General features: G+C 41.9%; 1 protein-coding gene across 1 annotated transcript in view; it reads left to right on the top strand.

Moving 5' to 3' along the window:
- STAB2 (stabilin 2) overlaps window positions 1–12,615 on the top strand; it is a 163,749-nt gene that overhangs the window by 49,431 nt on the left and 101,703 nt on the right. The window contains exons 10-15 of the mRNA XM_004742997.3: window positions 5,132–5,265; window positions 6,916–6,998; window positions 8,386–8,535; window positions 9,931–10,074; window positions 10,620–10,676; window positions 10,830–10,955. Of these exons, the coding sequence (XP_004743054.1) occupies window positions 5,132–5,265; window positions 6,916–6,998; window positions 8,386–8,535; window positions 9,931–10,074; window positions 10,620–10,676; window positions 10,830–10,955 (694 nt within the window). The remainder of the gene's footprint in view (window positions 1–5,131; window positions 5,266–6,915; window positions 6,999–8,385; window positions 8,536–9,930; window positions 10,075–10,619; window positions 10,677–10,829; window positions 10,956–12,615) is intronic.

Genomic DNA, 12,615 nt, shown 5'->3' with positions numbered 1-12,615 from the left:
CATGCACACAACAACACACCACAGTTGTACATCTAGGCACATCTGCACCCAACACACATATGTGTACAGGTTACACACTCTTTGCCATCCTCTAAGAAAGTCTGAGTACAATTCTTTAAACACTTTCTCTCCTTTGTATTTGAGAGGATACAATAAAAAATGAAACGGAGGAATATTAGAATCATGTAAGTGGTATTAAATCTTGAGTTTAGAATGTCAGTGGGGTTACCACTTGATCCTGTTGATCACCCTCCCCCAAAAATGGACTGTCTGGGAAGGCTGGAAAGAGGATGAAGTTAAAGCTTGGCTATGTTACACTGATGAAATGTGGGGCCATCACTAATTAGTGCATATAATTTAGTTTACCTTGGGTAAGATTTATTTTGTTTACACCTCTTCAATATAGCAAGGAGCTTATGCAGAATATTCAAAATCATATTGTGTTAGTCCCAAAGGTCCACCCAATAAAGAAGAATGGGCTCAAACATGGGCTCTCTCACTCACCATTGCAGTGACATTGGACAGGCCATGTAAGTTTTCCTTCACCCAACAAGTCCACCAGAGATCAAGAGCATCTCCTTAGGAAGAAGAGCATTGACCCTTATAAGCATCCTTTTAAACTATCAGCTTCACGTTAATTATTACTAAGAAGAAAAAATAGCTTCCTGCCCTGCCCTGGACATTACACTTAGAGCATCCCATTCTGGCCCTCCACCAGCTACACCAGGGCATGCAGTTGGAGAAATAAGGGGACAGGCTCTGCCAGGGCTTGAGCTCCCCTCATAGACCATAATCACATACCTCTGCCTAAATGCCTCCAGACCAGCTTCCAGGACCTGTGCAAGCTCTTCCTGGTATGATTCTCCCCAGGGCATGGCCAAGAGTTGTTTGTGGAGGGTATGGAGGAGCAACATGGTTCCCACCACTCTCATGACCATCCTCTTGGCTCTGGTTCCACCCTCCTACTCTTCTTGAAACATGCCATGACTTCCCAGCTCTATACACTTGCTCATGCTATTCTCCTGCTTAGACATCATTTCCTCCTCACCTTCTCCAAGTCAGGCTAGCATACTGATACTTCACTGTTCATTGCCTCTCAGCCTTTTGGCTAAGATCAAGTGATCCTTCACTGTTTGGGTCAAGTGTCCCCACCTCTAGGATCTCTTCCCTGTCCTCTCAGCCCACTCAGCATCCCCCTGGGCTCCCTGGAATGCTTCGGTATGTAGTACATGCTTAGTTCAGTGGTAATGAGCACAAACACTATTGCCTACAGGTTGGGTGGTCTTGAAAAAGATACTTAATCTCTCTGTCCCACTGTTTCATCATCTAAAATGGGGCTAAAACCAGAAGCCACCTCATAGGATTGTTGTACTAAAATATATACCATAGTAAGTCTCCTACCAAGGTAACTGGAATAGTGGCTATTAATAGATATTAGCTGTTAGTGTTACTGATCTCATTTCCAATTAGAATGTAAGGTTCTGGGGGTCCACGTCTTAGTCATCTTTATTGCAACAACTCCTCTCACCCATTACAACAATGACTTGAGTGACACTTTGGGGGAACAAATGAATCAATAAAGGACTGAAATGAATAAGTAAACAAGCGAAGGAAGCAACTGTAGTAAGTAACCCTATAATTTCACTAAATCTCATCCAGTGCTCTATGTAATTAATTCCATCCCATAACTTATAAAGTGTGAATGGATGAGGGGTGTTTTTAGAGCAGTAAGACAGCAAGAGACCTTCACTCCTAATAAAGAAGCAATTTAAAAAAGGGGGCCCTGCTGTGAATGTGCCACGGCCAGCAGAGAGCCTTTAAGTCAGAAAACCATCTCATGAGATCTCAGACTCCAGACCAAGATTTTAAACAACAATAAAAAGTATTTATATCACATACATTCCATTCAGCAGTGTCACCATTAAAATGTGATTCTGCCATCCTGAGGCAAGATAAGTCAAGTCACTTTATACAAAACAGACTATTGGCCTCATAACAACTTAGGGAAATTTTAGAAACATACTTAGTGGTTTGTACAGGTTACTTATTTTGCTATTATCAGCTGCCTTCAAATGAATTGTACGTAATTTAGATCAAGGACTATAGTATCACTCTAAGAGTTACCAATCATCCCTGGCCCGCACCCTGTGCTTCTCAAACTCACTGTCCTGGAGCACAGGTCTTGCCGAGGAAGTTGATGTTTGAGTAGGAAGCTGTTATTTGACTGTATTAATTAGACTATTGATTTACTGTTCGATCTACCTGAGTGATTCCTCATAACAAGATTTCTCAAGCTGAGCACTACTGACCTTTGGGGCTGGAGAACACTTTGCTGTGGGGGCTGTCCCCTGCATTGTAGGGTGTTCAGCAGCATCCTTGGTCCCCACCCACTAGTTGCCAGGGGGACCTTTACTTCTGTTCTTACAACCAAAAATATCTCCAGACATTCTCATATGCCCTCAGGGAACTCTGGTTGCTCTATGAAAAATTCCAAAACCTCAATTAGTAAGTGATCTGCCAACCATCCATCTGGCCAGGAAACTCACAGGCATCCTAGAATTCTCTTCCGTGGTACTTTGTCTGAGAACCTGTCCCTTATTTCTCCAGGCACAATTAGTCACTTTCTTCTCCGTGCCCCATAGCATCCTATTCGAGCCTCCATCGTGGCTCTTTCTAGAACTTCAGCTGTGTGATTATGGACTTTCTCTGCTCTACCGCAGCTCCCCACCCCCCCAGGACTGGCTATTGCCACCATCTCTACCATCACCATCATCATTGTCATCGTCATCATCATCATCATCATCATCTACCAAGAACTGAGCTTTTCTTATGTGTCTGTCACTGTGCCAGCCCTTCTGCATTATCTCTTCCACTGGCAACCCTAAAGGTATCAGTAAACGCATTTCATGGATGAGGAAGCTGAGACTTTAAGAGGTCAAGTGGCTTTATCATGTTGCTCAAAATTGTTTGATTTCAGGCCTATCTTCAGCATGTGAGACACTAAAAGGGCAAGATGTCCATTATCATCACCTTTATAGCCCTCCTCCTTGGCAAGCTTCCTAGAATTGAGTAGATACTTGGTAAATAATCAGTTCTTTAATTAGGCATCATCCCAAGTACTGGGGCATAATGAGGAAGGAGTGGGAGGCAGGTGCTAGGAGAGCCTCCCATCCAGCAGAGGAGACAGCACCTCAGGAGCTCATTTTGGTGGAGAGGGTTGTGATGGACAAGGTACCCACAGGCTGTCAGGGCAAGTCAGGAGGCCAGGTAAGACTCCTTAGAGCAGGTCATGCTGAGCCAAGAGGTGAGGCCAGGAGACCATTCCTGGCAGGGCACATGGCCTGAGAAGGGTATCCCAGTCTGTAAAAAAAGAAGGCAATTTGGGATTGTTGGAATTTGCACCATGCAGCAGAAAGGATACATAAATAAATTCCCCCTTTGGGGGTCTTCCAGGCCATGCTAAGCACTCCGAACTTCTGTATGGAGTCCATATCATTTTAAGCACAAAGGTGCCAGATTTCCCTTCTGGAGAGGCCACTCAGAGGGTGGTGTGAAGGACCGATTTGAGGGGAAAGAAAGTAAGAGCAGAAAGGCCAGTTGGGAAGTCACCACAGCAGTACAGGCAGAGGTAATAAAACTCTGAAATGTTTGTTCAGCAAACTTGTTGAAAATGTCTATTTGCCATGAGACCATATTTGGAAACACATCTGGACTTATGAGTGTATAACTGGCCGTCAATGTGAGTCATGTATTTGGAAACACATCTGGACTTATGAGTGTATAACTGGCCGTCAATGGGAGTCATGTATTTGGAAACACATCTGGACTTATGAGTGTATAACTGGCCGTCAATGGGAGTCATGTATTTGGAAACACATCTGGACTTATGAGTGTATAACTGGCCGTCAATGGGAGTCATGTATTTGGAAACACATCTGGACTTATGAGTGTATAACTGGCCGTCAATGGGAGTCATGTATTTGGAAACACATCTGGACTTATGAGTGTATAACTGGCCGTCAGTGGGAGTCATGTCTGTGGTATGAATGGCTGCAGCCTCCCTTCAGCTCTCGTCTCTGCAGTGCCCCTCTCCTACCTGGTGTTTGGTTCTCCACTTATCCCAGGATCCTGCACAGTGTAGCCTTCCCAGGCACCTTGCCAGCTTCAGCCGGCTGTCAGCTCACCTTTGCTAGGTAGTGGTGGTGTGCTACAGCCAGGGCTTCCCGAGTTGCAAAAGCTGATGGTTAAATCTTTAGGATTTTGCAAGCTGGTTGACATCACACGGGTAGTTTGAGATTGGCTAAGGTGGGAGTACAACCCGTGGAAATTGGCAAAAGTCAAATAGCAGGGCTCTGCCCTATAGTCTCCCTCCCAGAAAGCTGGTTTTTAAACATTTACCAGCCACCAGGGCTAATGCACCTTTAAACCTCATCCCTAACGCCATTATTCTTTTTTTTTTTTTTTCTGGTGTTCCAAGATTCTTTGCTTATGCACCACACCCAGTGCTCCATACAATACATACCCTCCTTAGGGGAGCCTTGGTGGCTCAGTGGTTTAAAGCCTCTGCCTTCAGCTCAGGTCATGATCCCAGGGTCCTGGGATCGAGCCCCGCATCAGGCTCTCTGCTCAGCGGGAGCCTGCTTCCTCCTCTCTCTCTGCCTGCCTCTCTGCCTACTTGTGATCTCTGTCTGTCAAATAAATAAATAAAATCTTTAAAAAAATACATAACTTCCTTAACACCCACCACCAGGCTCACCCATGTCCCCACCCACTTCCCCTCCAAAACCCTGTTTGTTTCTCAGAGTCCACAGTCTCTCATGGTTTGTCTCCCCCTCCAATTTCCCCCAACTCACTTCTCCTCTCCTTTAGTCTCTTATGAAACTATTGTATAAAATTTCTGCAAATTTCATTATCTATATATTTATTCCAAATCAATTGCCCCTTATCATTCAACTGTTAATTACATACCTGCTCTGAACCGAGCCCTGCACTAGATCATGACATTAGCATGGGGCATAAATAAGCACATGATCCTTGCCCTTACTCGCTCTCAAGTGAGGGAGTTAGACTGTAGGATCTCAACACTCAATGGCTCTAAGACCCTGAGAATGTGTTTCTACCCTCCCTGTAGATGCACTTGCCAGAAAGGTTATGTGGGTGATGGCTCAACATGTTATGGAAACATCATGGAGCGACTCAGAGAATTAAACACTGAACCTAGAGGAAAATGGCAAGGAAAGCTGACCTCTTTCCTCTCACTCCTGGGTACGTAGCCATGGGTGCAGGTTTCCGCATAAAGGGCAACCATCTGTCAGGCAAGGCATCTGCAAGACACAATCATCCAGAAAGGGGTAGGCAGGGGAGGAATCTATTGGAATTGGCCTTCCTACAGAGACATCATGCAGGTGAAAAAGAAAGAACAGGCTGCTGTTTCCAAGGAGATAAGGAGTCAGTGCCAAGAGGTCCAGCAGTGTCACAGTTAGTAGGCAGAATGCTGACGACAGGGTCCTGGGCTCACTATAGATTAACAAGTAGGGAACAATGAGACAGGGCAGCTATTGGTACGAAGATGGAGGCCATCCTCTTTCCCTTGACCTTATGAGTCCTCCAGGTGTGAAGCAAGGTTGGCAGATAATACTGGGAACAGAGAGTGACTAAAACTTGGGAGTGTATCCATGTTCCACAGTGCTACTGAGTTTTGAGAATAGTTGGTGTGACCTTCTCACACACACAGCTGGATGTTCAGCATCGTTGCTCTTCCCCCTCTCCAACCACTAATTCTCTGCATTGACACCTATTCTCCCAGCCTCTCAGTCAGGGTGACAATCTAAAATGCCCTCATCATTTCCAATTACCCTCCAGTAATTGGAAGGTATTACCCAATACTCCCTTGAGAATGAATTATTACAACTGATTACAGCATTGGGCAAGACTTTCAATAAGATAAAAATTTGACCAATCAACAGAAGCCTTAAAATATCATTATCAAGAATTTGCCAGTCACCAAAAAATGATCTCGCAGAAAGAGCACTGATAGAGAATGGATCAATGCCATGTTGTTGGCATAAATATGTAGTTAATGCATTAGGTTAACATTAGAATTAACATATGTTCTTAACATACAGTCTGCACAAATGACCTCTTTCCAAGGCAAGACATCCTACAGGGAGTTATTTGTGGCATGCTTCTGGCTTCTTATAACCCTCCTCTAAGAACTCACACTATCAAATAACAGACAGGGGTGACAGAGTGTCCTTTGCAGACTCTGCTCTCAAACATTTCCCTGGACAAACTCCCGTTGACTTTCCACCCATTTATAAAATGCTGGTCCACATTGTCTGCTGTGTGACAGCCCAGAGCCCTCCGTGCTGTCTCAGGTTCTCCAGGAGAATGGAAACAGGACCAGCTACATAACTTGCAGGACACCATGCAAAATGACAAGATGGAGTCCTTGGCTCAAAAATTAATGAACATTTCAAGGTGACCACAGCAGAGTATTAAATCAACCATGAGGCTCTTCTGAGTTGGCCTTGGATGGAACAAAGCTGTGTCTTTGCTCACTGTGATGGCAAACAGCTCAGAAAGTCAGGCACTGGGTCAGGGACATGCTGGGATTGACTGAGGATTTTGTCACATGACCCTCACAGAAGGTCTTATCCCAGGCTCTCCTTGAAGTCACACTGTGGCTGCAAGAAAAACCACACGGTTATGTAGATGCTTCTGGGGCCATGACATCATGATGCCTTGCTTTCTTAGAGCTTCCCGGTTTCCCAAGGGCCACACATACCAATTAGAAGAGAAAAGTTCTTAAGTCAAAGGACCTAAATGGACCACGAGGACCATTGCTTGATTTTACTCTTCACGTACCACTGATTCATTTGGCGTTTTCTTTGTTTATGTATTTCTATTCCTAAGACAAAGCCTATGCCTGGCCACTAAGTGAACTGGGACCATTCACTGTGCTTTTGCCCACAGACAAGGGACTGAAAGGATTAAATGTAAGTATTTACAATAAAGTGGGAAACCCCTATTAAAATTAAATCTACTGTTATTAGGATGGTGATTTAGAGGGGGGCATCAAACTTTTAGTGAAATATAACACCCTTACAGAAAGTATACAGATTGTAAGTGCACAATTCAATGCAATGTCACAGAGTGAATGTACTTGTGTATCCAGCAAAACCATTACCAGCTCCCTAGAGGGCCCACGAATGCCTCCTTCCAATCATGACCCATTCAAGGGTAATGACTGAGGGATCTTAAGGGTAGTCATTTAATAAATAGGATTTGCATAATGCAAAACTGCTTAATTCCTGTGAGAAGAATTAACATAATATATTAACTATATTTGTTTCTTTAAAATCATCATAAGTGATGGGGTGCCTGGATGGTTCAGTCAATTAGGCATCTGACTCTTGATCTCAGCTCAGGTCTTGATCTTAGGGCCGTGAGTTCCAGCCCCACCCCATGTCGGGCTCAATGCTGGGTATGGAGCCTACTTTTTTAAAAAAAATTATAAATGATAAAAGTGGTAGAGGAAAGTAGGAGAGCACAGTAGTCTTCCCTGTGAGCAGCTGTTGTCTGAAGTGATATCATGCAGTGGAAATAAAACTCATGGTGCCTGGTGGAGGTATCCTGTCGTGATGGTATTAATGAAATACCATTAATGAAATTAATGAATTGTTGGTTGAATGGAGATAATGGACATATTGATGTGTATAAAAGTGGTTTCTCTTAATCCAAGATATTTTGTGATAATGATTTTTCCTGCATTGAATAAAAACCCAGGAAGTTCCAGACCCCCCCCACCCTAATATGCTATTACTGTTGGATAATCTGAGGTGAATCAGTCATTAGATTTCAGAAAGAGCCTCACATCTCTCCTATAGGGGAGAACTCACAAATATTGAATGTCTCTCATGAGGTACTTTGCATGAGGTCTCTTGTTTACTATGTAGATTATTTAACACAGATTAATTAAAAGAATCTGTTGTTTGGTTGCTGATGATGTATAATACTGACAAAATGTAGATTTGATCCAGCAGATTTCAGTAATCCTAATTTTCCTGTTCAAAAGCTCCATGGATCTAGTCTACACTTTCTTTTCACATAACTTCTTGTTTCATCCACATCTGCTCCCTGGGTTCAAGCTGATTCCTGGATGCCTGCACCTTCCTCACTCTTTGTGGTTTGAGAGGACACTGAGCACCACCTCCCACCCTCTAGATTGTGCTCCCTGCCAAAGTCACCTGTGTCTGAAAGAGCCCAACCCCGAGTTATGGTGCCTTTGCGTTGATGTCTTTGATTGACTAATGTATCCCTCACAACCTCATTTTGTCCTTCCAACACCAGTGGAAATTGAAAGAACTGACTCTCTTTCCTCAGATCAAAGAGCTCTTGATGGATAAGGAGGCTGCTCAGTACTTCGTGAAACTCCACATAATTGCTGGGCAGATGAACACCCAACGTATGAATAACACAGACACTTTCTACACCTTGACTGGAAAGTCAGGAGAAATCTTCAATGGTGATAACGTAAGGCTCTCTCTGATTTTCACTTCCAGAACAAAAGTGTCCCCTGAGCCAGTGCCCACAGCCGACCCTATCTGTGGTTGGGCTCGTGAAGGTTATGAAGAACTTCCTTATTCCTTGTTTGCCAAAGCACTTCCCTATGAGGGAAGAAGCAGAGAGCAACACTGGGAAGGATCGGGCAGATGGGATCTGTTTTGGAAAGGGGGTTAGAAATATTTTGCTCTGGTCTGAATTCATCTCCAAAGGAAGGTCATTCAGGTGCCAGCAAGAAGAAGATTTGCAGTAAACCTCTTTCCTGGCAGCACCAGCACACAGCCAGATCTGCATCCCCCTTGCAAAAGGAAATGGATTGTTTTAGGTTGCTGGAGTTTATCCATCCTCAGCAAACCTAGCATTCCATCTCTCTCCTAATGCTGTTAGTTCTGTTCCGTTGTTTAAGTAAAACTACCTTCCTCCCCTCTCACAAATAACTTTCTCTGACTTCACTGAGCCAGAGGGGACATGATCAATAGACAAAACGTGATGTATGGTTTATGGCCTATATTGTTGCATTTCAGCAAATATCAGTAGTTGTTAGATTATTGAGTACTTACTCTATACAAAGGACTGAGATGAAGTTTCATTTATGTTACATAAGACTTGCAAAATTCAGTAAAGGTGGTTTTCAAGTGGGAAAACTGAAAGATCACAAGTAAGGGCCAAAGCCAGGATTCAAATGCAGATCTCCTTGACTCCAAGACCTGAGTCATTAACCAGTATGTTGTACTGTGTGTGTGAGGATGAAAGAAGGGATTGATGGGTGGTTGGATGGATAGGTGGACGGATGGATGGATGAATGGATGGACAATTGATAGATATCAGACTAATGGATGAAAATGTATCTTCTTTTCTCACAGGGACATTCTTTCACCAATTCATTCATTCATGCACTCATTCACTCATTCATTCATTTACTCATTCAACATGTATTTATTATCGATAGATTTAAGAGCCACATGAAAGGAAGAGGGAATTAGCTTCAGTCATTTATATAACAAAAAATTTTTATTTTGTGCCTTGTCCACACAACACACTAAAGTAGGTGATAAGTTTACAGTAAAAATTGAATCATTTTGCCGTTTCTGACCTTGCAGTCTATTTGGGGAGACTTATGATTCCTATTCACATTTAGCAATCCCTGGTAGTCATCGGTGATTTCACACATTATCTCATTTGAACCTAATGAATGAAAGACCTGTGAAGTCAAGCAAGCAAATGACACCTTTCCCATTCTGGGTTCAGTGACTTATCGAAAATCATGTAGCCAATTAATGACAGAACCCAAGGACTCAGTACTTCTAATCCAACACTTCTTCAAGGATACCACATTAATTTAATTTTTTTTTCTTGGTGATTTAGGACAATCAACTAAAGCTTAAACTCTATGGAGGCAAAAATAACGTACAAATTATACAGGGGGACATAGTTGCTTCCAATGGGCTCCTGCACATCCTCGACAGAGCCATGGACAAGATGGCACCCACATTTGAGAGCAACACTGAGGTGAGTGTTTCAGGTAAAAGTTAGGTCAACCCAAATCCATCTTTCTTTGTTCCCTGGAGAGTCATATCAAAGAAGAAAATGCATGTCAACACTATGTGCTTGTCCTTCATCTTTACTAGGACCCTAACCATGGGGAAAAAGGGATAATTTCTGTCTTCAATAGAATTCTGCCAACAGAAAGAAAAATATGCATTAGGTGTTGCATTGGGTGTTGGAAAGATCTCAATTTTATTACCTCTTTTATGGTCACATATGAGGAAGACTCAGTCCAGTGACCAGTTGTCATGAACAATTATCCTTTATGGAGCAGGGCAGTCCTCACTGTGATAAAAATTTATTTCTTTTGACTCATTTGATAATGAATGCCCACACATGCAGAACATGCAGATCTGAACCACTAATTCCATGATAATAGGAAACATTTCTATTTTGAGTTGCAGTTGACCAGGATCTTTCCTATCAACATTTATACATAAACTCTGCATGAACCTTTTATGTTGGAGTGTCTATATCCTAAACCACCTATCTCTTGTCATGATTTTTAGGAAACTATAATGACAATGCTACAACCAAGATACAGCAAGTTCAGATCTTTGTTAGAGGTATGTACTTTTAATGAATTTCTGGAAAATGGTTTTATGTCCAGTCTTTTGTATAATGAGCAGAGATGTTATTTATAAATATTTGCTAAGGAATGACTTCAAGTATTTGTCAGAGATAGGTTGCAGATATAAAATTTCATTCCTCGAATGCAGGAAACCAGTGTGGGACATGCCTTAGATGAAGATGGGACTGGTGGACCATACACCATTTTTGTTCCAAGTAATGAAGCGTTAAACAATATGAAGGATGGAACTCTTCATTACCTGCTTTCTCCAGAGGTATGACACCCTACTTATTCTGATGACATCATGAAGCCCATACAGACTTTTTCCAAGCTAGCGATGTGCAACAAGTGACACATGAATCACCATCTATCCTCCTAGGCCCCAGCAAGACAGACATCATTAATCAATCACAGTCCTCAGGAACTATGAATGTAGCTCCAGTCTCCTAAGCAGAGATCCAAGTAGCCAGCCAGACTGAGCACAGGAAATGTAATCTATATGCAACTTCAGGTCTAAATAATTGGTTTGATTTTTTTCCTGGCTCTTCTAATATTTCTCAGTAGCAAAATCAATATTTTAAGTTCCCTACAATTTCTAAAACTACCTAGTAAATGAACTCTAAACTAGGCCATTCTAGGCCAGGTCTAGGCTAAATTTAAAAGGAGTAAATGTCAGTTAAGTGTCTGACTCTTGATCTCAGTTCAGGTCTTAATCTTAGGGTCGTGAGTTCAAGCCCCATGTTGGGCTCCATGCTAGACATAGAGAATTCTTTTTTTTTTTTTTTAAGAAAAATGAATAAATGTTATTTTTAGATGCCCCAGACATTCCTTTCTATTGCTTTCATCTTTCTTCATAATAACTCTCTCCTTAAATACCATAAAGTCCTTCAGTTCTTTCACATTCTCTCTAGAAAAGAGACTTTTTTACTCCTTCACACAAGAGTATAAGTGACTGAAACCATTTAATGTTTCCTTTCCCAGAAATAACAGGCTTAAACCAAAGGGAAGAGGGGAAGAGTACCTAATTACGAACTTTTATTCATTAGAATGTCAAATGATGGAATTATAGGAAGGGCCACAAGCTTTCCTCCAGTGCCCTGAAATCAAGCTGCCATCTTGGCAATGAGGCAAGACTATCCATGACCTCAGGTGGATTGGTTCATTATAGAGAATGGAGGATCCAAATCTTTTAGGGTAGTGATTTCTAAACTTCAGTATACTTAGGAATCACCCTTAGAGTTTGTTAAGTAGGCAGCTTCACAATCCATACCCCCAAGCATTTTGATTTAGTGACACTTCCATGAGATCTAGAATTAGACATTTGTGGAAGAACCAACTTTCTAACCCAGGCCACACTGTTCTGGAACCTTGAATATTTTTGCATGTATGGTTTAGAGAAGCACATGGATATACACCTTTCTAGAATACTTCCAGGTATCTACAAGGATATCTTGCCTTCAGAAACTTTGAGTTAAAAATATATGGGTCGAAAAATATATGTAATATCTTACTCTACATACAAATATTCGCCATATTAAAGGATTTGCTACTGGTTCTACTTAAAATGTAGATTTCCCACTGTCTTCAAGATAGGATGTTATTTTAAAAGTACAATTCACGTACAAGCTTTCTGAAACCTAGCTATTGCAGAAAGATGGTTATAGCTCTCTTTGGCACTCACCTACTACTTAATTTTAAAGCTAAAAAGTAATGTGGCTCCCTTGGGAAATTATTAAAATCCTGAGATTATATGGCTTTGTTGAGTACATAGCTTCTAATTTGATACCAGTTTTTTAAAATAATATTAAAGAAGTTCTCATACACCTAACCAGCTACACTTAAAATTAAAACAAAACCTTTTAATTAGAACAGAAAAATATCAACTTCCCTGCTTTCCTGTCAAGCACTTTTCTTCATAATTCCTTCTAATTGTG

Source organism: Mustela putorius, unplaced genomic scaffold (genome assembly GCF_011764305.1).
Source record: "Mustela putorius furo isolate JIRA1106 unplaced genomic scaffold, ASM1176430v1.1 tig00000788_pilon_pilon_pilon, whole genome shotgun sequence".
NCBI classification, from domain to species: Eukaryota; Metazoa; Chordata; class Mammalia; order Carnivora; family Mustelidae; genus Mustela; species Mustela putorius.
The sequence above is the reverse complement of the archived record's forward strand: the minus strand, read 5'-3'. Positions and strand labels throughout refer to the sequence as shown.